This window comes from Dendropsophus ebraccatus, chromosome 1 (assembly GCF_027789765.1).
Source record: "Dendropsophus ebraccatus isolate aDenEbr1 chromosome 1, aDenEbr1.pat, whole genome shotgun sequence".
NCBI classification, from domain to species: Eukaryota; Metazoa; Chordata; class Amphibia; order Anura; family Hylidae; genus Dendropsophus; species Dendropsophus ebraccatus.
The window spans coordinates 9733642-9759888 of NC_091454.1; the positions used below are offsets into that span (position 1 = coordinate 9733642).

The 26247-nt window shown below is 42.4% G+C and overlaps 1 protein-coding gene and 1 pseudogene across 4 annotated transcripts in view; one reads left to right on the forward strand and one right to left on the reverse strand.

Moving 5' to 3' along the window:
* Positions 1–26247, reverse strand: part of LARGE1 (LARGE xylosyl- and glucuronyltransferase 1) — a 259607-nt gene that overhangs the window by 15087 nt on the left and 218273 nt on the right. For all 4 annotated transcript variants that reach the window (XM_069966505.1, XM_069966524.1, XM_069966514.1 and 1 more), the window contains 2 exons: positions 13394–13506; positions 10514–10639 (listed from right to left, as the gene is read on the reverse strand). In XM_069966505.1, coding sequence (XP_069822606.1) covers positions 10514–10639; positions 13394–13506 — 239 coding nt within the window. The remainder of the gene's footprint in view (positions 1–10513; positions 10640–13393; positions 13507–26247) is intronic.
* LOC138788584 (E3 ubiquitin/ISG15 ligase TRIM25-like) lies at positions 20572–24456 on the forward strand (annotated as a pseudogene).

The following is a 26247-nucleotide window of genomic DNA, read 5'->3' on the forward strand; positions in this document are numbered from 1 at the left end:
TTTCTTCCTTTTGGAGGAGAGCTAATTTGCATAAATTTCCCACAAGGCATTGCCTGTCAGCTGCCTCTCCTCAATAAGAAACAGCACCTCCCAGAATTAAGTTCCACAAGCCGCCACTAAAATACTCTGTGCTGCGGCACACTATCTGAGTGCTGCAATGCTGTAATGGCGGCCATATTGGTTCCCATCACTCAGCTTTCCCCGAATTTTTTAAGAACCGGAGGGAAGCTGGATGACGGATTGTGGAGCACTTGGGAAGTTTCCAGCTCAGGACTTTCTGCCGCCATTAAAGTAATGATGTGAGGATGTGTGCTGAGGCGGCAGCGTAACTCATCCTCCGCCGCTGACATTATAGCTGCCGAAGCACTTAACAGTATGTGAGAAACCGCGCGGTGCAGCCGCTACTTCAAGGGGAACTCCACATCTATCTTAGTGACTTCTTAAAGGGGAAATCCACATTTGCTTATTAAAAGGAAACCTCACACCTCAGCTCTAAATCTTTAAATTCGCTAAGATAATATTATTACCGTAATTGCACATTACTTTGTACAGTACATATCTGTGCCGCCATCTAGTATGCAGACGTGCTACTGTATGTCTCTGATGTCATATAAGGTACACCTATGCAGAACTGGGGCAAAAACTGCAATTGCCCCAAATCCTCGACCACCGCGAAAACATATTAGCTGTTGTATTCCTGAATATGACGCCATTATTTCAGCACTATATGGCAGTATTATGTGTAAAGTGCATAGCAGTTTAGTAGGTGTCATTATTTGGTACTATAGGGTGATACAGTATGGTGGCGTTATGTAAAAACTGTATGGTACTGTTGGGTGGCGTATGGTGCAGTATTATGTACACACTATATGGCGATTTTATCTGACACTATTGTGTGGACGTGATATAGCAGTAATAAATAAGCCTTGTATGGTAGTGTTATGTGGGTGCTGCTTAATAGTATTATGTTGGCACTGTAAGGCAGTATTATGTGGCACTGTAGTGTGATACAATATGTGGCAGCATAATGTTAACACTGTATAGCAGTATATTTTACACTTTTGATTTGTATATTATGTTGTAGCATATGAACACTATATGGCAATGCTATCTGGAAACGATATGGCAGTATTATGTGGACACTATAGGGCAATATTATGTGGACACTATAGGGCAATATTATGTGGACACTATAGGGCAATATTATGTGGACACTATAGGACAGTATTATGTGGACACTATATGGCATTATTATGTGGACACTATAGGACAGTATTATGTGGACACTATTGGGCAATATTATGTGGACAATATAGGACAGTATTACGTGGACACTATAGGGCACTATTATGTGGACACTATAGGGCAATATTATGTGGACACTATAGGGCACTATTATGTGGACACTATAGGGCAGTATTATGTGGACACAATATGTCAGTATTATGTGAACACTATATGGCAGTTTTATTGGCACTGCATAAGCATAGTTATTTGAGCACTGTAAGGTGGTATTATGTGGTACAGTAGAAGGATATAGTTTGGCACTATGATGTGAACACTAACAGCATTATTTAGTACTATATAGCAGTATTCTATATTATGGCAGCACTGTGTAAACATTGTATCACAGCATTAAGTATGCATTGTATGGCAGCAATATGTGAGCAATGTATGGCGACATTAGGTAAGCACCATATGGTAGTATTATGTGCACACTGAATAATTTTGTTCTCCAGCACTGTAGGGTGGTATATTTTAGTATGGTGATATTATGTGGCCATTGTATAACAGTATTGTTTAAGAATTATCTAGTACTATCATTTACCACAGTAGGGTAGTATATTACAGTATGGCGGTATTGTCTGACCAATGTATGGCAGACTTATGTCAGCATTGTATCGTATTGTCATTCAGTGCTGTAGGGCGGTATATTATAGTATGGTGTTATTGTATAATCACTGTGTGGATGCACCAGGTGAGTACTATATGGCAGTATTATGTCAACATGTATGGCAATGTTATGTGACACTGTAGAGTTGTATATGATAGTATGGTGGTATTATCTGATGCAGTGCAGTAGCAATGTGTAGGGTGGTATACTATAGTATGGGGGCATTGGCCGATCACTGCATGGCAGTATTAGGTAAATACTATATGGCGGTATTTTGTGAGACTTGTATGGTACTGTTATTTAGCAACATAGGATGGCATACTATAGTATGGCAGGATAATGTAAGCATTACATGGTACTGCTATTTAGTAATGTACAGTGGCAGACTATAGTATGGGGCTATTGTTTGGTCACTGTATGGCAGTATTAGGTAAATACTATATGGCAGTATTTTGTGAGAATTGTGTGGTACTGATATTTAGCAATGTAGGGTGGTATATTATAGTATAATGGTATTATGTGATCACTGTATGGCAGAATGTATGGTACTGTTATGGTGACATAGTATGGCGGTATTATGGAAGACAATGATCTCGCTCTCGAGCATCACAGGTGACCACATACTCAGTATCCAGTATTACAAGGCCACAAAATACCTTTTCACTCTCTGCACATCGATCGCATATTACGAGACGGGTAATGTGACTGCAACGTCCAGTAGATGGCAGTATAGCGCTCCGCAAACCAGCCGAGCCTCCGAAGGCGGAAAAGAAAAAAAAATCCAACTAACCTTCAAATCTCCCTCATTTATCTGTAAGTCACCATTATACCGAGCTGTCAACCTCAAGCCGCAAGACTGAAGTCAGAGATTTGGGGTGTTTGACCAAGAAAATTAAAGTCGTTTAACCCCTCGTTGGCCAGGAGAGCGGCGGATGGCGAGGCCCCGGCAGGCTGGTATTGATGAGGGGTAATTAGCGCCGGCTGACAGCTGGTCAAGTGTTTTGCTGGGGAAAAAAAATGAATGTGCCCGTCGCTTCGGGAATTTCATAAAACCGGGAAAACTCGCAGTGCGTATTAAAGTAAATAGTGCGGCCATATGAGGCACATGTAATGATACCGCAGCCCTGACGTGTGCAGCCGCAGCCGCTTCTCCTGCAATATGAAAGCCAGGGCCACAGCTGACAGGTGCCGTTCATAATACTGGTGTCGTATCATGTCGTAGAGGGACCCTCGTGCATCAGGGACCAGATACAACCGCTATCTCTGTACCCCCTATAGCCGCCCTGTCTCCATCCATACCTCAAAGGTCACAGACTGACTGCAGCTCTAGTAATAGCAGGGACTCCCTCGGGATCCTATTATTTGGATCCTGTGTATTACTTGTGCACTATATGGTGGTATTATGAGAACTCTAAATGGAGTATTATTATTATTATTATTGTTTGGATCCTGCGTATTACTTGTGCACTATATGGTGGTATTATGAGAACTCTATATGGATTATTATTATTATTATTATTATTATTATTATTATTATTATTTCGATCCTGCATATTACTTGTGCACCATATGGTGGTATTATGAGAACTCTATATGGATTATTATTATTATTATTATTATTATTATTATTTGGATCCTGCATATTACTTGTGCACTATATGGTGGTATTATGAGAACTCTATATGGATTATTATTATTATTATTATTATTATTATTATTTGGATCCTGCATATTACTTGTGCACTATATGGTGGTATTATGAGAACTCTATATGGATTATTATTATTATTATTATTATTATTATTATTTGGATCCTGCATATTACTTGTGCACTATATGGTGGTATTATGAGAACTCTATATGGATTATTATTATTTGGATCCTGCGTATTACTTGTGCACCATATGGTGGTATTATGAGAACTCTATATGGATTATTATTATTATTATTATTATTATTTGGATCCTGCATATTACTTGTGCACTATATGGTGGTATTATGAGAACTCTATATGGATTATTATTATTATTATTATTATTATTATTATTATTATTATTTGGATCCTGCATATTACTTGTGCACTATATGGTGGTATTATGAGAACTCTATATGGATTATTATTATTTGGATCCTGCATATTACTTGTGCACTATATGGTGGTATTATGAGAACTCTATATGGATTATTATTATTTGGATTCTGCGTATTACTTGTGCACTATATGGTGGTATTATGAGAACTCTATATGGAAGTATTGTTTGGGTTACACATGATGGTACTACCCTGGTACTATATTGCTGTATTATGTCACTTACACCTACAAGTCCCAGAAAGGGTCCTAATATATTAGAAATATATTATACATGTAGCCTATATATGGTAGCGCTATATGACTGTATTATTGAACTATATAGAATGATATCTTGGCACCACATGGCAGTATCATTTGGGCTTTTAAGGGAATATTCACTGAGAACTGTATATTATCTTCCCACGCTATATTACTTGGACTCTATATATCGCATTATTATCTTGGCTCCATATGGTAGCATTATCTATATGGTGGTATTATTTTGCCTATTGTTCAGGCACTTTTGTAGGTGGGCAGTGTATAACAGTATTATTTTTACACTAAATAGTGGAATTATGTTGGTTGCAAAGGGTGATATTATCTTGGTATTATATGGCTGTATTATGAGGGCCATATATAGCGGTTTTAGCTTGGCGTGATATTGCAGGGTCTTATTGTGGTACTATATGGCTGCATTATGTGGGTAGTATATTACAGTATATTCTTGGCACTATATGGTTATATTTTGTTCTCTGTATACAGCAGTATAATCTTGTCACTATATTAGGCTGTAATATGTTGGGTAGTATACTACAGTATTATCCTGGTACTATATGACTGTACCCTGTGCTCTGTATACGACAGTATAACCTTGCCACTATATTGTTGCATTATTTGGACTCTATATGACAGTATTATCATGGCACTGTTGTGGAATTATGTGGGGTTTGTATGGTGGTAAAATCTTGGCAGTATATGTGATTGTATTATATATACTGAATCATCGTGGCGCTATATGGTGGAATCATATGGATTGTATATGGTGGTATCATCTTGGTATCAATATATGGCAATATTATGCAATGTTATCTTGACACTATATAAAATTATTTGTTTATGGTGGTATTATGTTGGCACTATATAACGGTATTTTGTACTATTATGATGGCACTATATGGGAGAGTTATGTCGTTGTATATGGCGTATTATGTTGATACTATATGGCGGTATTTTGTACTATTATGATGGCACTATATGGGGGAGTTATATAGTTGTATATGGTAGTATTATGTTGGGACTATATAGTGGAGTTATGTATATGGTAGTATTACATTGGCACTATATGGTGGAGTTATGTAGTTGTATATGGTAGTATTATGTTGGGACTATATAGTGGAGTTATGTATATGGTAGTATTACATTGGCACTATATGGTGGAGTTATGTAGTTGTATATGGTAGTATTATGTTGGCACCATATGGTGGAGTTATGTAGTTGTATATGGTAGTATTATGTTGGCACTATATGGTGGAGTTATGTAGTTGTATATGGTAGTATTATGTTGGCACCATATGGTGGAGTTATGTAGTTGTATATGGTAGTATTATGTTGGCACTATATGGTGGAGTTATGTATATGGTAGTATTACATTGGCACTATATGGTGGAGTTATGTAGTTGTATATGGTAGTATTATGTTGGCACTATATGGTGGAGTTATGTATATGGTAGTATTACATTGGCACTATATGGTGGAGTTATCTAGTTGTATATGGTAGTATTATGTTGGCACTATATGGTGGAGTTATGTAGTTGTATATGGTAGTACTACGCTGCCACTATATGGCTGTATTTTAAGGCCTGTATGTTATAGTATTATCTATGCACTATATGGTGATATTATATTTGCCTATATTATATAGCGCTATATAGTAGTATGCAATAATATTATCTTGGAGCTGTATTGTGGAGTTATGTAGTTGTATATGGTGGTATTATATTTGCCTATTTAATATGGCCCTATTTTGTAGTATACGATTAAGTAGTATTATCCTGGCACTATATGGTGGAGTTATCTAGTCGTATATGGTGGTATTATAGCATTATATAGCAGTATACAATAAGTTGTATTATCTTGGCACTATATGGTGCGGTTATACAGTTGGATATGATGGTATTATACAGTATTTGCCTATATTATTTTGCGGTATACAATAAGTCATATTATCATGGCACTATATGGTGGAGTTATGTAGTTGTATAAGGTGGTATTATATTTGCCTATATTATATAGCGCTATATAGCGGTATACTATATGTAGCATCATCCTGGCACTATATGTAGGTGGAGTTATGTAGTTGTATAAGGTGGTATTATATTTGCCTATATTATATAGCGCTATGTAGCAGTATACTATATGTAGCATCATCCTGGCATTATATGGTGGAGTTATGTAGTTGTATAAGGTGGTATTAAATTTGCCTATATTATATAGCGCTATATAGCGGTATACTATATGTAGTATCATCCTGGCACTATATGTAGGTGGAAATGACTAGAGAAGTGATCCTAAATGACACAAAGCACTCACTTAGCGCGCCGCCCGTAGGCCTGTTTTCCATATACTGCCCTGTTGTGCACACCATAGCTCCGCTCTATAAATACCCGGTGATAATAAAGCCGGCGGTGACACTGCAGACGGTTGTGACATCTTTGAAGGCTGAGAAGTGACGGATCCCGCGGTGACTTTGTAGACACCTGCTCTGCGTGCGGCGGCCCCGAGGACGGCTCTGCAGGTAACGTCTGTGCGCACAGCTGGCGCTGTCCTCGTTTTTTGTTATGTTACAACGCGGGGCGCCTCTCAGCTACGCCCTGTAATCTGGAAAATTCTCATAATCCAACATGTTTCTATGCTGACAAACGTCACATGACGATATGGCAGAATTTTCTGAGCTTCTATCAGGCGCTGCAGAATTTAGAATGCAGCTCTGGGTGTGATTGTAGTATATGATCATCTAGAAGGCAGAATTCAGAATGCAGCTCTGCATGTGATTGGAGTATATGATCATCTAGAAGGCAGAATTCAGAATGCAGCTCTGCATGTGATTGGAGTATATGATCATCTAGAAGGCAGAATTCAGAATGCAGCTCTGGATGTGATTGGAGTATATGATTATCTAGAAGGCAGAATTCAGAATGCAGCTCTGGATGTGATTGGAATATATGATTATCTACACTACAAAATTATGAATACAGCTCTGGGTGAAATTAAAGTATATGAATATGTAGACTTCAGAATTCAGAATGCAGCTCTGGATGTAATCATATGTATGGTCACATTCTACTGTCCCCTTGTTCTTGGTGTTCCTGGGATATTACCCCAATACCACCAGGGATGTAAACCACTATTAACCAGGGATATTACCCCCCCCCCCCCTCTCATATCACCAGAAATTTTAACACCCACACCACCATATATATTAACCCATCCACCTATACTACAAGGGATATTAACCCCCATACCGCCAGCAATAGTGACCCCCCCATACCATCAGGAATATCCACCCCATACCACCATAGGTATAAGGTAATAACAATTAATGCTTCCAGACCACCAGGGACTGTACCACAAATACTCACCCCATACCACTATGGATGTAAGATAATAACCCCATACCACCAGGGACTGTGCCAGAACTGTTCTCACCCCATACCACTATGGAAGTAAGATAATAACCCCAGACCACCAGGGACTGTACCAGAAATACTTACCCCATACCACTATGGATGTAAGATAATAACCCCAGACCACCAGGGACTGTGCCAGAACTGTTCTCACCCCATACCATCATGGATGTAAGGTAATAATAACCTCAGACCACCAGGGACTGTGCCAGAACTGTTCTCACTAGCCTCCCCTCTGTGTAGAGTAGAATGCTGTCAGTTCTCCCGGTGAGGATAGTGGGTTATTAGTTTCTCTCTCTCACATTGGGGACCTGATAAGACAGTTCCGTCCTCTGTTAGTCTCTATCTCTCTGCGCTCTCTGCAGCTCGCGCTGGATGTGGAACAGCTTGTTCTTCCCGTCATTAATTCCGCCGGAGTGTTTCATTATGTCGCTTATTAATTACATAATATCCTTTATTATCTGATAGAGTACAGAGCGAGCGGCCGGAAGTCTCTGCAGGTGTAATAAGTCTAGGCGGTAATGGGGAGAGGTGTCACGTATCACGGAAGGTGCCGGCGTCCGCTCGCTCAGCACCAACAAAAACGCCTGGAATCGGCACTTGGCTGCGCTGTAATTCTTTATTCTCCAGCAAAATGTGTAAATAGAAGGTGCAGTCGAAGACAAGACGTCTTATATAAGAGATATATATATATCTATCTATCTATCTCCTATCTATCTATCTCCTATCTATCTATCTCCTATCTATCTATCTCCTATCTATCTATCTATCTATCTATCTATCTATCTCCTATCTATCTATCTATCTATCTATCTATCTATCTATCTATCTATCTATCTCCTATCTATCTATCTATCTATCTATCTCCTATCTATCTCCTATCTATCTATCTATCTCCTATCTATCTATCTATCTATCTATCTATCTATCTATCTATCTATCTATCTATCTATCTATCTATCTATCTCCTATCTATCTCCTATCTCCTATCTATCTATCTATCTATCTATCTATCTATCTCCTATCTATCTATCTATCTATCTATCTATCTATCTATCTATCTATCTCCTATCTATCTATCTATCTATCTATCTATCTATCTATCTATATATCTATCTATCTATCTATCTATCTATCTATCTATCTATCTATCTCTCTTCTATCTATCTCCTATCTATCTATCTATCTCCTATATATCTATCTATCTATCTCCTATCTATCTATCTCCTATCTATCTATCTATCTATCTATCTATCTATCTATCTATCTATCTATCTATCTATCTATCTCCTTTCTATCTATCTATCTATCTCCTATCTATCTATCTATCTCCTTTCTATCTATCTATCTATCTATCTATCTATCTATCTCCTATCTATCTATCTATCTATCTATCTCCTATCTATCTATCTATCTATCTATCTATCTATCTATCTATCTATCTATCTATCTATCTCCTTTCTATCTATCTATCTCTATCTATCTATCTATCTATCTATCTATCTATCTATCTATCTATCTCCTATCTATCTATCTATCTCCTATCTATCTATCTCCTATCTATCTATCTCCTATCTATCTATCTATCTATCTATCTATCTATCTATCTCCTTTCTATCTATCTATCTATCTATCTATCTATCTCCTATCTATCTATCTATCTATCTATCTATCTATCTATCTATCTATCTATCTCCTATCTATCTATCTATCTATCTATCTATCTATCTATCTATCTCCTATCTATCTATCTATCTTTCTATCTCCTATCTATCTCCTATCTATCTATCTATCTATCTATCTATCTATCTATCTATCTATCTCCTATCTATCTCCTATCTATCTCCTATCTATCCATCTATCTATCTATCCATCCATCTATCTATCTATCCATCTATCTATCTATCTCCTATCTATCTATCTATCTATCTATCTATCTATCTATCTATCTATCTATCTATCTCCTATCTATCTATCTATCTATCTTTCTATCTCCTATCTATCTCCTATCTATCTATCTATCTATCTATCTATCTCCTATCTATCTCCTATCTATCCATCTATCTATCCATCTCCTATCTATCCATCTATCTCCTATCTATCTATCTATCTATCTATCTATCTATCTATCTATCTATCTATCTCCTATCTATCTATCTATCTATCTATCTATCTATCTATCTCCTATCTATCTATCTATCTATCTTCTATCTATCTATCTATCTATCTATCTATCTATCTATCTATCTATCTATCTCCTATATATATATCTATCTATCTATCTATCTATCTATTTATCTCCTATCTATCTATCTCCTATCTATCTCCTATCTATCTCCTATCTATCTATCTATCTATCTATCTATCTATCTCCTATCTATCTATCTATCTGAGACCTCAGACCACACACCCTAAACAAATTCAGACTCCAACAACAGAATGAATATACATTACCGCCCACCACCCAATTGTATACGTATTTGCAATTGTATCACCCTGGTGAAGCAGAGGGAGAAGAGTGTACATCAGGAGTGCAGCCGCTCTCTCCAGACAGTATAGAGGGGTGCGCCCTATCTGTTTCTTTCTTCTTCTGACTATGTGAGGCCGGTGGCTCATACACGCGTTTTGGTCATCACTAATGTGATGCAGATATAAAGTAGTCAGGATGTTTTCCCCTCTAAATTATAACAGGAATTCCGACTGATGATATAATCGTCCCATTATTTATAACCTGTCGATGTTCTATCTATCGGGAACTCCTGAATGGTAACAAACGCTGAGTGTGAATAGTGACCGTGTCACACCCGCCATCTGCTGCACACACATGAGAAGCCACACGTCTTCCACGTTGCCGTCACACCTCACCTTCAGATCTGAGACGTCCCGGTAGCACTGCTCAGAGCGGGTGTGATCAGACAGCTGGACGTTCCAGAAACAGGGGAGCTGGTGCACCAAAAACGGGTTCTGCTTGATGACGGCATTAAAGATGTCCTGGAGGGAGAGAGAGAGAACACCCCGGGGTTATTATAGTCTTGTATATAGGAGCAGTATTATAGTAGTTATATCCCTGTATATAGGGAGCAGTATTATAGTAGTTATATTCCTGTATATAGGAGCAGTATTATAGTAGTTATATTCCTGTATATAGGAGCAGTATTATAGTAGTTATATTCCTGTATATAGGAGCAGTATTATAGTAGTTATATTCCTGTATATAGGGGGCAGTATTATAGTAGTTATATTCCTGTATATAGGAGCAGTATTATAGTAGTAATATCCCTGTATATAGGGAGCAGTATTATAGTAGTTATATTCCTGTATATAGGAGCAGTATTATAGTAGTTATATTCTTGTATATAGGAGCAGTATTATAGTAGTTATATTTCTGTATATAGGAGCAGTATTATAGTAGTTATATTCCTGTACATAGGAGGCAGTATTATAGTAGTTATATTCTTGTATATAGGAGCAGTATTATAGTAGTTATATCCCTGTATATAGGGGGCACTTATATATTCTGGCTGGGTTCTGGTGTGGTGTTTTTGGGTCTGGTCCTGTGGCATGGGGGTCGCAGGGCCGTCCCATGGCCCCCGTTCCCTGGCTGTGCACGCCTGCGGGGTTGGTGGCCACTGACTGGCACGGTGGGGACTTAGTGTAGGGACCCATGTGTATCAGTTACCGGCACGAGGTACATGGGGCAGTATGGCTTGATCAATTCATACACAAAATTCTGATGTGTTTTTTATTTAGCCAAGCGGCACTAGTATCAGCCATAGGTGTGAGGTGCAGCACTCTGTTTCTTCCCTGAACCGCATTATAGTAGTTATATTCCTGTATATAGGAGCAGTATTATAGTAGTTATATCCCTGTATATAGGAGCAGTATTATAGTAGTTATATTCCTGTATATAGGGAGCAGTATTATAGTAGTTATATCCCTGTATATAGGAGCAGTATTATAGTAGTTATATTCTTGTATATAGGAGCAGTAGTATAGTAGTTATATTCCTGTATATAGGGAGCAGTATTATAGTAGTTATATTCCTGTATATAGGAGCAGTATTATAGTAGTTATATTCTTGTATATAGGAGCAGTATTATAGTAGTTATATTCTTGTACATAGGAGCAGTATTATAGTAGTTATATTCCTGTATATAGGAGCAGTATTATAGTAGTTATATTCCTGTATATAGGGGCAGTATTATAGTAGTTATGGCTCAGGGAAGAAACAGAGTGCTGCACATCACACCTATGGCTGATACTAGTGCCGCTTGGCTAAATAAAAAACACATCAGAATTTTGTGTATGAATTGATCAAGCCATACTGCCCCATGTACCTCGTGCCGGTATCTGATACACATGGGTCCCTACACTAAGTCCACACCGTGCCAGTCAGTGGCCACCAACCCCGCAGGCGTGCACAGCCAGGGAACGGGGGCCATGGGACGGCCCTACGACCCCCATGCCACAGGACCAGACCCAAAAACACCACACCAGAACCCGGCCAGCACCGCCGGCGGAGAAGGTCGCCCCCAAGCAGCACAAGTCTGGATAAGGTATTGCGCTCACCATAGCTGCAGCAAACAGAATGGGAAAAACAGGAGGGATTAAAACCATGTGCACTCAGGTGTCTCCTGCTAATTGCGGTCATGTGGGTCTCACCAGGAGGAGTGCAAAACACGGAGAAAAGAGAGAAACAAAATGCGGTTCAGGGAAGAAACAGAGTGCTGCACCTCACACCTATGGCTGATACTAGCGTAGGGACCCGTGTGGACCAGAGGACCTGCGCGGTGGTACACGGGGCAATATGGTTTGATCAATTCATATACAGACACTCTGGTGTTGATTTTTAATATAGGCCTGGCGGCATTAGTATCAGCCATAGATGGGATGTGCAGCCGTTCCATTCTCTCCAGTTCGTGTTTTGCAATTCTCCCTCTCTGAACAGCTAGCACTCCTTTATAAGACCCACATGACCAAATTTAGCAGGATATGTCTGTGCTCACATGTCTGGACCCTATGTCTTCCCCATTCTGTGAGAGCAGCAATGGTAAGTGTAATACCATATCCATACTTGTGTCGTTTGGGGGCAGCCTTCCCCGCCGGTGGTGCTGGCTGGGTTTTGGTGGGGCTTTTTGGGTCTGGTCCTGTGACATTGGGGTTGCAGGGCCGTTCCATGGCCTCCCTTCCCTGCACGTGCACGCTTTGCGGGGTTGGCGGTCGCTGACCGACACGGTGTGGAGTTAGCGTAGGGACCCGTGTGGACCAGAGGACCTGCGCGGTGGTACACGGGGCAATATGGTTTGATCAATTCATATACAGACACTCTGGTGTTGATTTTTAATATAGGCCTGGCGGCATTAGTATCAGCCATAGATGGGATGTGCAGCCGTTCCATTCTCTCCAGTTCGTATTATAGTAGTTATATTCTTGTATACAGGGGGGCAGCTCTCATTATCCTCTCCTGGTTACATATAATAGAACCAGATCCTTGTGCTCTTCTCCTGACTATACTAAATACCGCTATCATGATACCAGGCATACAGGCGGTAACTTGTTCTGTATCGGGCTCCTTCGCTTGCACTTTTGTATTTTGTCGTCATTAAATATTCATCTGCCCTGACTGGGTTATTATAAGTGAAGGAGACACATGGATCTTGTTTTCACAGCAAGGTATGAGGAGATGAGGCCAGACATGAATATTACCGCCACTGAGTATGTCACAGATATCATAGCTGCGCTCACTTGATCAGCCAAGGAGGTAGATAACATGCTCATCAGTTCCCGTTCGGCCGTCAGTCGCCACATCTGCTCCCATTTCATCTTGCGTAGCTTGTCCAGCAGCAGAAGTATCACCCCTAGAGGGAAGAAACCAATACATAATCAATTAACAAATAGACCAATCAATGAATTCTGGTAATGCATATGGTTCACATAGCGATCAGCTTATATAATGTCCCCTCCATACACGTTCTTCATCAGGGCACGCCACAGCTTCTCGTGAACTCCAGGAACCTCGATGCTGTAAACATCTTTAGAAGAAATAAGAAATGTTCTTCTGGCTGAGAATAAACTGAGAAACATAATTCACACATTGCATAAGGTGGCGAGCCGCCGAGTGTCAGCTTTACTTAACGCATCTCTTCCCAGAGCGCCCACGGTCAATCCGCCGTGTCTCGGTGACCAGGTAACGCTCTACTCGGAGGACTGGTACTAAATATACGATCATTGCCTAACCAGATGGAGGAAGCCCAACCCCTATGGTCATGGCTGCACCTATCCTCATAGTGATCACAAGCTTCTTCTCTAGTCACCTCCGAAGCTGAAAGTCCCATAGGGTCGGCAGTCATGTGCTATATACTGCTCCACCTCATACATGTGATGGTATTGGCACAAGATGGCTGGAGCTGTCACCTATAGAGGGGGGGGGGGGGGGGGGGGGGGCGCCTATCGATCCCCCCTGAACAGTTTTCTCGGAGTCTGACTCCTGTTCATTCCGATAAATCCCCGTCCAGCCGCCGAACCTATTACAAGTGTCATTATTATGCGTGAGCGGCGGTGACAGCCCGCACGTCCCCAGACGCAGACAGACTCTCGTTCAATATCGGCAACCATTAGTCAGAGATTTTATACTTTAACCTGCTGAGCGCCAGAGAGAACCTGCGATGTGTGATTCGGGGATGGCTGCTACATGCTATGGTTCTCCTATGACACTTGTCACATGTAGTCCACACCCCGACATGCCCCCAACCTGAGACATCGCGCGTCCATAGGAGTACACCTCCACTACTCTCTGTACAGTCACCCACAGCGCCCCCATAGGAGTACACCTACACTACTCTCTGTACAGTCACCCACAGCACCCCCATAGGAGTACACCTCCACTACTCTCTGTACAGTCACCCACAGCGCCCCCATAGGAGTACACCTCCACTACTCTCTGTACAATCACCCACAGCGCCCCCATAGTAGTACACCTGCACTTCTCTCTGTACAATCACCCACAGCGCCCCCATAGGAGTACACCTCCACTACTCTCTGTACAATGTCACCCACAGCGCCCCCATAGGAGTACACCTACACTACTCTCCATACAATGTCACCCACAGCGCCCCCATAGGAGTACACCTACACTATTCTCTGTACACCTCCACTACTCTCTGTACAGTCACCCACAGCGCCCCCATAGGAGTACACCTCCACTACTCTCTGTACAATCACCCACAGCGCCCCCATAGTAGTACACCTCCACTACTCTCTGTACAGTCACCCACAGCGCCCCCCATAGTAGTACACCTGCACTTCTCTCTGTACAATGTCACCCACAGCGCCCCCATAGGAGTACACCTACACTACTCTCTGTACAGTCACCCACAGTGCCCCCATAGGAGTACACCTCCACTACTCTCTGTACAGTCACCCACAGCGCCCCCCATAGTAGTACACCTGCACTTCTCTCTGTACAATGTCACCCACAGCGCCCCCATAGTAGTACACCTGCACTTCTCTCTGTACAATGTCACCCACAACACTTGGGGCAGGTGGTAATCTAGGTGTTTCCCCTCTAGGGGGCGCTGTTAGGTGCCATTGACTTCTTTTAAGGTGACAGCGCTCTGGTTAATAGCGCCCTCCATTACCGCAGCGCTCACATCAGGTTAGAGGTTCTGTATATGCAGACGACTTCAAAGACGTCTTCACTTTGATGCTCTTTCCTTATTTGAAACCATTTGCTTAAAACTTTCTTCAAACAGACTGAGAAATGAGCCATTTTGCATTTCCTGTGATTTTGGGCTCTCTCCGCCGACACATTCTTATTAAGTAAACACCTTTAATCCAGAAAATGGGCGACGGCTATTACATGCAAATCATCGTAATCTACCGAAAACTTCCAGCAACTATACGAGCAGTGGTGATGAGAACACTGTCAGCTCTGCTATGCTCTAGGCCTGTGAGGGGCCAACGTGGACCATAGAAGACTATGGAGTAACATAGAATGGCTACAGACTGGGCTGTAGTTGCTTTTGCTGGCAGTAGCTGGTCACAGGACATAGTTTTGGGGGAGTACTGGTTTTCATTGAGGAGAATTATTTAGTGTTGCAATGCACCATGGGAAAAATATGCAAATAAGATCTGCTACTAAAGGAAGTAAAGTGTCTCTATAGTGACACCTATAGGTAGACACCCTGAAACAACCTTAAAACAAGTTGCATTACACACATTGGTGGGTACTGAACTCCAGCACATACACATTCAAGTTCTTAAAGGGGCTTCCTTCTGCTGACTAAATATTACATACAAGTTCCGGGCAGGTGGGACACTGTTTTTCTAATCCTGGACAACAGGGTCCAGTTTCAAGACCTTTTCTTGCTGGCAGTGAATGGGAATTTTCATCACACACTTTGTTAGGTACTGATCTCCAGCACATACACATTCGAGTACTTAAAGGGGCTCTACTCAATTACAAACACATAGCTCTTTCTTCTTAAAACAGCACCCTCACCTGTCCACAGGTTATGTGTTGTATTGCAGCTCAACCCCATGTTCCATCATACACATTACACAGGGTACTGGACAACATTCTAAGGTCCTTAAAGGGCTTTACTGGATTAGGAAAACACGTCTGTGCGGTGTCCCACCACGGGTGTTTAATATCTCTCCTTTGCACCCCTCAAAAACTTCTCACTCCAGGTTAAGTGGTAATGAAGGTGTTCTAAAGTTTCACCACTAGATGTCAGCATCTTTTACAGTATATGTATATGTATTTCTATGCAAGCACAGCCAAAGGTTCTAATGAGTTAATGTTTTATATATACCATTTGCTCTTATTGTCCAATAGGAGGTGCTTTTCACTACTGACCTATCTCTATCCTTTTCTCTTTTACACACACTCATCCCCACCACTCACAGGGTAGATTACTTGGCTCCTGTAGGAAGTAAGTTACTTGGTGGAGGAAGTAAGTTCAGTTCTAGTTTGATTCTCGTGGGAGAAAGACACACAGAGCTAGTGTCCCTTCTGTAGACAAGCCAGGGCCTGGCTTATGCCAGGACCCTTGTCCGGGACCAGAAGTTAGTTGAGTCTGTGACCCCAAAGTGTACAGATGCAGCTAGAGACAACCAGTTTGTTCACTACTTACACTATATCTACTATTCATTGCTAAGCACTTAAAGGGAGAAGAGTCTAGGAACATCCTGACCAGTCTAAAAAGTGCAGGGCAGTATCCTGAGACACAGGAGGAACTAGCCTGGATAGGACAAAGCTACCAAGGAAGGTCTACGTATCCTATCTCGCAGTGCAGGTAACCCATTCGCGGGTTATGTGTTGTACTGCAGCTCAATTCCATTTAAGAGCCTGTCACATACAAACTGTAGAAAGAAGTGGCGCAGTTTTCGGAAGCAAGCAGCCATGTTTTTTTTTTTTTTAATCTTAGACAATCCCTTAAAGAGAGTGTTCAATTTCAAGATCTCTGCTTGCTGGCAGTAAATGGGAACATTGATGTTATATGGAGCATTATTATTATCTTAAAACGGGCGCAAAGTGGCCAAACCTGCCAAAACTGGGATGGGAACTAACAACTATCTGACAGGAGAGAAGGATGGGGCGGTTAGATTGGGATGATTCCTTTGGATGAACAACTATCGGGGCATGCTGAGAGTTGTAGTTTTGGAGAACATAGGTTTGGGGGTAGCATTGAAAAAAAGGGGTCTTGATCTCTCTTTGATGTGGGAAACTGGGTGGAGTCTACTTCCTGTGACCACCTGTATTTCAGAAGTGGTTAGCCTGACAGGAAGTAGAGTGGTTGCTAGGCAACCTGAACTAATAAGTAGTGCAGGATAGGGAGGGATGCTACAAGATGAGGAGTAAAGATGTGTTAGGCCTCAGCGGGGGGTTAGTAACACAGCTAGGGGTATGTAGTCACTGGGGTGGAGATATACTATAGGCCCCATAGTGGTTTGGGGTAGATCCACAGGGTAATTGCAGAGGATGGAGACTGTCTTCTGTAATCTTAGGGCTTCCAGGCGGAGCTATCATAGGGCTGACAGGAGGGAGACGCACTTGTTGAGGAGTCAAAGTGAATTCTTAATCCGGTCTTCATTTATTCATGTGGCCCCGAGGTAACAAGGAATTTGCATTTTGGGAACAAGTCGTCCCTCCGTCTCCTGCAATTAGAGCGGAGAATAAAGGAAGAACCCCCACCCTCTGTATCCATCCATGAAAAGGGTTAAACTGTGTGTATCTAAGCCCCGTGCGTGTGATACCGTCTGCTGAATAGGCTAACTACGCCTATTATACAATACTGTCTGCTAAACGTTGTATCTAAGCTTAATCTGTGATACTGTCTGCTCAGCTATTTTATGATATTTACTAATGAGTAAGGTATCTAAGCTTATTGCATGAGATACTGTCTACTGGACCTCTTATCTAAGGATGCTGTATGATACTGCGTGCTATGCCATAGTATGTATCTAAGCTTGTTGCATGTTATACTGTCTAATGTGTGCTGTATCTAAGCTTATGGGCTGTGTATCTAAGCGTCTTTGTGATACTGTCTGCTGAGCTTATTAAGTGATATCATCTGCTAAACTGTAATGTAATCTGCTGAGCTGTGTATCTAAGCTTATTATATGATACTATGTGATGAAAAGGGTATCTAATTTGTGATCTGTCTTCTGGGCCCCTTATGTATAAGTATTATATGATACTATCCGCTGAGCTATGTATCTAAGCTTATGTGTGATGCTGCCTGCTGAGCTATGTATCTAAGTTTATGTGTGATGCTGCCTGCTCAGCCATGTATCTAAGGTTATTATGTGATACTGGCTGCTGCGCTGTGTATCTAAGGTTATTATGTGATACTGGCTGCTGAGCTATGTATCTAAGTTTATGTGTGATGCTGCCTACTGAGCCATGTATCTAAGGTTATTATGTGATACTGGCTGCTGCGCTGTATCTAAATTTATTTGTGATAATCTTTTCTTGTGAATGTTTATTATGTGATGTCTGCTGAGCTTTGTATCTAAACTCATGTGTGATACAATCTGCTGAGCTATGTATCTAAGCCTAGTATATCATACTGAACTGTCTTCTGAACTGTGCATCTAAGCATATTATATGTGATACTGTGTGTTGAGCCATGTATCTAAGCTTATCAGGCTGTGTATCTCAGCCCATCTGGTGTGATACTGTCTGCAGATCAGTATATCTAAGCTGTTCATGTGTGAGTCTTCTGATCTGTGTATTTCATTCATAGTGTTTTTCAATCTCTATATCTGGACTGTATCCCAAGGCGTAGCTCGGATACATAGAGGTATGGATTGACCTCTAGCCTCGTGGTGTAATCTACAGAGTTTCGTTTCTCGCACTTGCAGTCAGTCATGGAGGCGTCCTCTGGTATCTGAACATGTTTTTCTCGATCCCCTACCCCATCTTAGATACAGTCTGACACTGACAACATGGGGGCATAGACAGGATAAGTGAGTGTGATACTGTTGTGTCTGAGCCAGTTATGTGTGATAATGATTATTGAGCTGTGTATCTAAGCTGCTTGTGTGATACTAATCGTATAATGAGAGGCAGTTTGCTGATCCCTGTATCTAAGCTTATCAAACAAGGGGCAATATTCGCCTGTTTCTCTCCACTTCTCCAAACCTGGTTCCTCTAAATTCTACTGCATCTACAGCCTTAGGACGCACATACAATTGAAAAGTCAGCAGCCGCCTTTCCCAAGCAATCAGACCTGACTAGTAGAGACCAGATGGCATGGGAACAGGGGCAGGTGAGTATCTTATCTTGTGTGGTCAGATGGTGTGGAAACAGGGGCAGGTGAGTATCTTATCTTGTGTGACCAGATGATATAGGAACAGGGGCAGGTGACTATCTTATCTTGTGTGACCAGATGGCTTGGGAACAAGGGCAGGTGAGTATCTTATCTTGTGTGGTCAGATGGGATGGGAACAGGAGCAGGTGAGTATCTTATCTTGTGTGGTCAGATGGTATGGGAACAGGAGCAGGTGAGTATCTTAACTTGTTTGGTCCGATGGTATGGGAAAAGGGTGAGTATCTTATCTTATGTGACCAGATGATGTGGGAACAGGGGCAGGTGAGCATCTTATCTTCTGTGACTGGTCAGCGTAGGAACAGGGGCAGGTGAGTATTTTATCTACTGCGACTGGACGGCATAGGAACAGGAGCAGGGAGTATCTTATCTTGTGTGACCAGATGAAATGGGAACAGGGGCAGGTGAGTATCTTATCTTATGTGACCAGATGGTATGGGAACAGGAGCAGGTGAGTATCTTATCTTATGTGACCAGATGGTATTGGAACATGGGCAGGTAAGTATCTTATCTGGTGTGACCAGATGATATGGGAACAGGGGCAGGTAAGTATCTTATCTTATGTGACCAGATGGTATGGGAACACGGGCAGGTGAGTATCTTATCTTGTGTGACCAGATGGTATGAGAACAGGGGACAGCGTGGGAACAGGGGCAGGTGAGTATGTTATCTTTTGTGACTGGGCGGCATAGGAACGGAGGTAGGTGAGTATCTTATCTTGTGTGACAAGATGGTGTGGGAACAGGAGCAGGTGAGTATCTTATCTTGTATAACTAGATGGTGTAGCAACAGGGGCAGATGAGTATTTTATCTTATGTGGAGGGCATGGAGTCAGGGAGTCACAGTGTATATCAAAATAATTTTCAGGGGCATGATGTGCATTATCATGCATATCTGAGTAGCACTAATTTCAGATGATGCCGTGTGTAAGGATGTAGGTTGTAGCATCATTATATTCAGGGGGCACAGTGCTGTTGCCTACAGAAGCTGGAGCTCACATACGTGTCCTGCCCCGCACGAGGGGTGTGATCTCTCAGACTGAACCTCACCCGAAGCGTTCGATGTTCAAAGTCTCATTTCTCGCCTCAGCCATGGCGTCTGCAGAGCTAAGAGACGAGCTGGACTGCGCCATCTGCCTGAGCACTTATACGGATCCCGTATCCCTGAGATGTGGACACAACTTCTGCCAGGGCTGTATTGATCAGGTTCTGAATACACAGGACGGGGCTGGAGGTTATTTCTGTCCTGAGTGTAGACTCAAGTTTAAGGAACGTCCAGTGTTGAAGAAGAACCAGAAACTATGCAACATAGTGGAGAGATACTTGTCTACTGAGTCACATACAGAGGCCGACTCTGGGGTTGTGTGCACTTACTGTGTGGACTCTGCTGTACCTGCTGTGAGATCCTGTCTGCACTGTGAGGCTTCTCTGTGTGATAAACAGCAAGTCACCAGAACACGTCTTATCTGAGCCCAGCACTTCCCTGGAGAAGAGGAAATGTTCTGTCCATAAGAAGGTCCTGGAATATTACTGCACTGAGGACAATGCTTGTATCTGTGTGTCCTGCAGCTTGACTGGAGAACATCAGGGACACCAACTAGAGCTTCTAAAGGAGGCTTCCATCAAGAAGAAGGAGCAGCTAAGAAAAGTCTCGGACAATCTGTCCTCGAAGAAAGAAGGAAATGAGTTAAGGATAACAGCCTTGTGTAATCATGTCACCAAGGTCCAGGACAGAGCCAAAGTCATGAGTCAGAGCATCTCTGTTCTCTTTAAGGACATCAGGGGACAGGTGGACGAGCTGGAGATGAAGGTCCAGAGCGAGATCTTCAGGCAGGAGGAGCAGCTGTCACTGTCGGCCTCTAAACTTATCCAGCAGCTGCAGATGGAGAAGGAGGACTTGTCTAGAACAATATCTTCGATTAAGCAGATGCACGCTACAAAGGATCCACTCACAGTCTTGAAAGGTCAGGAGCTTGACAGATCTGAGGTACGTGAGATTGTCACCTGTACAACGGATGATGTTCATGCCGTAGGTGATCTGGATACAATTCTTATCTCCAAGATGATGCACGAAACCATGGAAAGCATTGTCAGAATCATAAATATAACTGGCTTCCACAATCCTGAAGCTTCCGACGTCCTAGTGGACATCAACACTGCGGGCAATGACGTAGCCGTGTCTGAAGACCTCAGAATGGCCTCCTGGTCTGGGTTTAGCCAAAATCGTCCAGATGCCCCAGAAACCTTCCAGTCTTGTCAAGTCTTAAGCCAGAACTGCTTCTCCTCGGGGAAACATTTCTTAGAGGTGAAGAGCGGCGGTGGAGGAGACTGGTGTTTGGGAATGAGTTATTCAAGTATAGACAGGAAAGGGGAACAGTGCATCGTGGGGCAGAACGATAAGTCATGGGCACTGCGTCTATGGAGCCATCAATATTCAGCGATACACGACTCGAAAGTCATCCAGCTCCCGGCTCAGCCTTCCTTTGAGAAACTAGGCCTGTATCTGGATTATGAGGCTGGGCAGCTGTGCTTTTATGAGCTGTGTGACCCCATGAGACATATATATACCTTCAAGGCCACCTTCACCGAGCCCCTTCATGTTCTGTGTTGGGTATTGGGCAGCTCTTTAGAGTTCAAAAGTGGAGGTGATGGCAGCTAAAGGTATGGAAGAAAGTTCTACGAGACTAAGACTCAACCCAGGGAACCTCTGGCCCTCCTGCTGTTGAAAAACTACAATTCCCATCATGCATGTACAGCCAAAACCAAAGGAATGATGGGGATTGTAGTTTTGCAACAGCTGGAGGGCCGAAGGTTCCTTGTCCCTGACTCAACCATTAATGATGTCTCTCATGATGATAACTGAACACAAAGGGAACTTGTCCTGCCTGAACCACGAGTCATCTAGATGTCTACGTGTCCAAACGACATGGGATTCTCCCCTTACCCAAACAGAGAAAGATCTATCAATCAAGATTGGTGGGCAGTGACTACCTAGATGACTTGTGGTTCAAGCAGCATGAATGTGACGACAGGTTCCCTTTAAGCTGGCTTAATTAAAGTGGTTGACTAAAAGAGTATTGAGACCCCTTCCCCCTCAGTTCTGGGTGACAACTTTGAGACCAACCTGCAGACCACTTAATGTGACTGTCTGCAGTTTTGATGCCTTTAAGTTGGTTTGACACCGTGAGGGACATCATAAACGGTTAAGTGGTACCTTTGTTCCTCATGGACACCATAAGTGACATGCTTTCCTCCACCGTTTAGCTATCTCTCTCGTTCTTCCCATACACTTTCGAGACTTGACCGACAGAGATGAGCGAACCTTGAGCATTGTCAGGCTCGTCCGAACCTGAACTCTCACCATTTGATCACCGGTGGCTGAAGAAGTTGTATACAGCCCTAGGGAGTCCTGGAATAAACTGGATACTGCCTAAGGCGATAGGCCATATCCATGTTTTCCAAGACCCCCTAGGACTGCATCCACCTTTTTCAGCCAGCGGTAACCAAATGCCACACACTTAGGCGTTTGAGGTTCGCTCGATCAACTTTTGAAACTTCTTTACGGGGATGTTGCCCACATGTCAGGTGTTTTGTGTCCCGGTTCCACAGTGGGTAAGGGGAGGTGGGGTCTGATAAGTGATGACCACAATGGGGGGGTGGACTATTCAATTAAATTTCCTTCCTCCACTTGAGGATAAACTTTTCCAGTCCGTTTCTGTATCATGAATGGCGACTAATTCCGATCTGGCCAGAAGGAGATGATAGGAAGGCTTCATATGGCAGGGGGTTTAGTGATGATGACATTAGCGGGTACGACTTGTCTCATAACGGTGTCATTGAATGGCTGTGGAATGGCTCCGGCCATTGGCTTGCTTTGTATGAAGGTCAGCGGTGGGGCAGAGCCGCTGCTGTGCCAGCTTAACGCAGACACAAAGTCTCAGCTGTGGAAAGGGAGCAGATGGCGTGAATGTTCAGCTGAGTTTTAAATACAATGCACCGGGGGCACTGTGCTCTCTCACTGTGAAAATCACCCTCCTACGCCGAGGAATAGATGGGGAGGAGAAGAGGCCGGGAGAACGGGATATTACAGCCTCCGATCTGTTATTAAAGTCCTATGTTAATAAAGTTATACAGATTTGAATCCCGCCCATGAGGCTGTAAGGGAGAAAAGTGAGGCCCTGCTGCAAAACATCACAGTTTATTTTACCGTTTATGTTCCTTGTCGTGTTATATTATATCCTAACTCCATTTAAATCCAAATTTACACTACTCTGTCCTACCGCCGATAGTTCACATGGGATTAACGGAGTTTGGTGGGATCGGCCAACCATCCAATGTACATGAAGGCCCTTAGGCATTATGGGGGAGATTTATCAAACTGGTGTAAAGTGAAACTGGCTCAGTTGCCCCTAGCAACCAATCAGATTCCACCTTTCATTCCTCAAAGATTCTGACTGGTTGCTAGGGGCAACTGAGACAATTCTACTTTACACCAGTTTGATAAATCTCCCCCTATATAAAGGGGATATTCAGGATTACAAAATTTCTTTCAAAAACAGCGCCACCCCTGTCCTCAGGTTGTGTGAGGTATTACAACTCCGCTCCATTCACTTCTGCGGAACTGCAATACCACACACAAACTGAGGAGTGGCGCTGTTTCTGGAAGAAAGATGATGAATCTTATGTCTTATCTTCGGCAATTATAATACTGTAAGGATCAGTCAGCTCTGTAGACAAGGGGGGTGGGGGGGTAGGGCAAATATTTCTTCCTGATGATCAGGAATGAGGTGAATGTATTGCGGTTTAATCAGCCGGGGGTAAGATATTCAATATTCCGCTAAATAATCAGAAGACGCGGCGGATCCTGATTATTAGAACACGGAACTGGTTAATTATAGCCAATAATGATCTGTACTTTGCTCTGATGTCATGTGAGCGTTAATTGTGAAGAAACAAATAAAGTTTTTTTTTTATTGTGTGCATGAAATGGAGTTTATTCTTAAAGTGAACCCACCCTTTAAATACTGAGGGAACAAGTGAGCCCTTATGATACTTAACCGCATGGATTTAGATTATGCCTCCATTAACACAGTGCCCCCTATAAAGTGCCAGTATACAACCTACGTAGACATAGTACTAACAGAGTGCCCCCTAAAAACAGTGCCAGCATCGTGCCCCAATATACAGTGCCAGCCAGGGGCTAACTAGGCATAGGCCCCCTGTTGCTGGTGTGCAATCCCTGAACCCCATATTCACTTCTCACTTGGCACTGAGCAGTGTTCCATCATCCTGACAGGTCACATGTGTGCCAGGATGCCTAAGAGAACGCAGGAGCGCTGCGCCGACCAGGTAAGCATGGGGTTCAGGGATGGCACCCAACACCAACAGCAGTTATGTACTGCTGCGATCAGGGGGGTTGTTGTCACCTCCCAGGGTGATAGGTGGTAGTGGTGCTGCTGCGATCAGGAAGGGGCTCTGTGAGTGGCGTACTATGATGGCCCCTTACCGCCCAGGCCCCATAGCAGCTGCGTGGTCTGCCATCATGGTAGCTAGGCCACTGGTGCCGGCACAGTTTGTCCAATGGCATACATTGCCAAAAGAGTACCACCTATTCAAGTGGCTGTTGAGGGCTTCATATGAAGTTTACTTAGACTGCCACCCTATACATTGTACTAAATAAGTGCCCCCTATACATTGTACTAAATAAGTGCCCCCTATACATTGTACTAAATAAGTGCCCCCTATACATAGTACTAAATAAGTGCCCCTATACATAGTACTAAATAAGTGCCCGTATACATTGTACTAAATAAGTGCCCCCTATACATTGTACTAAATAAGTGCCCGTATACATTGTACTAAATAAGTGCCCACTATACATTGTACTATATAAGTGCCCCCTATACATAGTACTAAATAAGTGCCCGTATACATTGTACTAAATAAGTGCCCCCTATACATAGTACTAAATAAGTGCCCGTATACATTGTACTAAATAAGTGCCCCCTATACATAGTACTAAATAAGTGCCCGTATACATTGTACTAAATAAGTGCCCACTATACATAGTACTAAATAAGTGCCCGTATACATTGTACTAAATAAGTGCCCCCTATACATTGTACTAAATAAGTGCCCGTATACATTGTACTAAATAAGTGCCCCCTATACATTGTACTAAATAAGTGCCCGTATACATTGTACTAAATAAGTGCCCGTATACATTGTACTAAATAAGTGCCCCCTATACATAGTACTAAATAAGTGCCCGTATACATTGTACTAAATAAGTGCCCCCTATACATAGTACTAAATAAGTGCCCCCTATACATTGTACTAAATAAGTGCCCCCTATAGAAAGAATCAGCAGTGAGCCCCCATACACGGCTATAAAGACACAATACATCATATCCTCCCCTTCAGCTCCAGTGCACAATAAGGATGAACATGCAACCCAGCTCTCCCAGACCCCTGAACGTTAATTTACAGGGAGTTTTTCTTCATTTGTTATGAACGCAATGGAAACTGAAGCGAAAACCGATGACGAGAGTGAAGACAAAAAAAACGTGAGGAAACTGCAGATAAGTATAAATCCATAATTAGTGGTTAGACGAGGCAATAGAATGTACAGTCTTCCCATAAGAGCCATAAATAATACCGCACTGTTCTATATATTGATGGCGCCCTATAGTAATTTCCATCACATTTCTCTAATAGGCGCAGAAAACGCAGGGTTAAGTGGCTTTGGCTTCTCCCAGGCAACCTT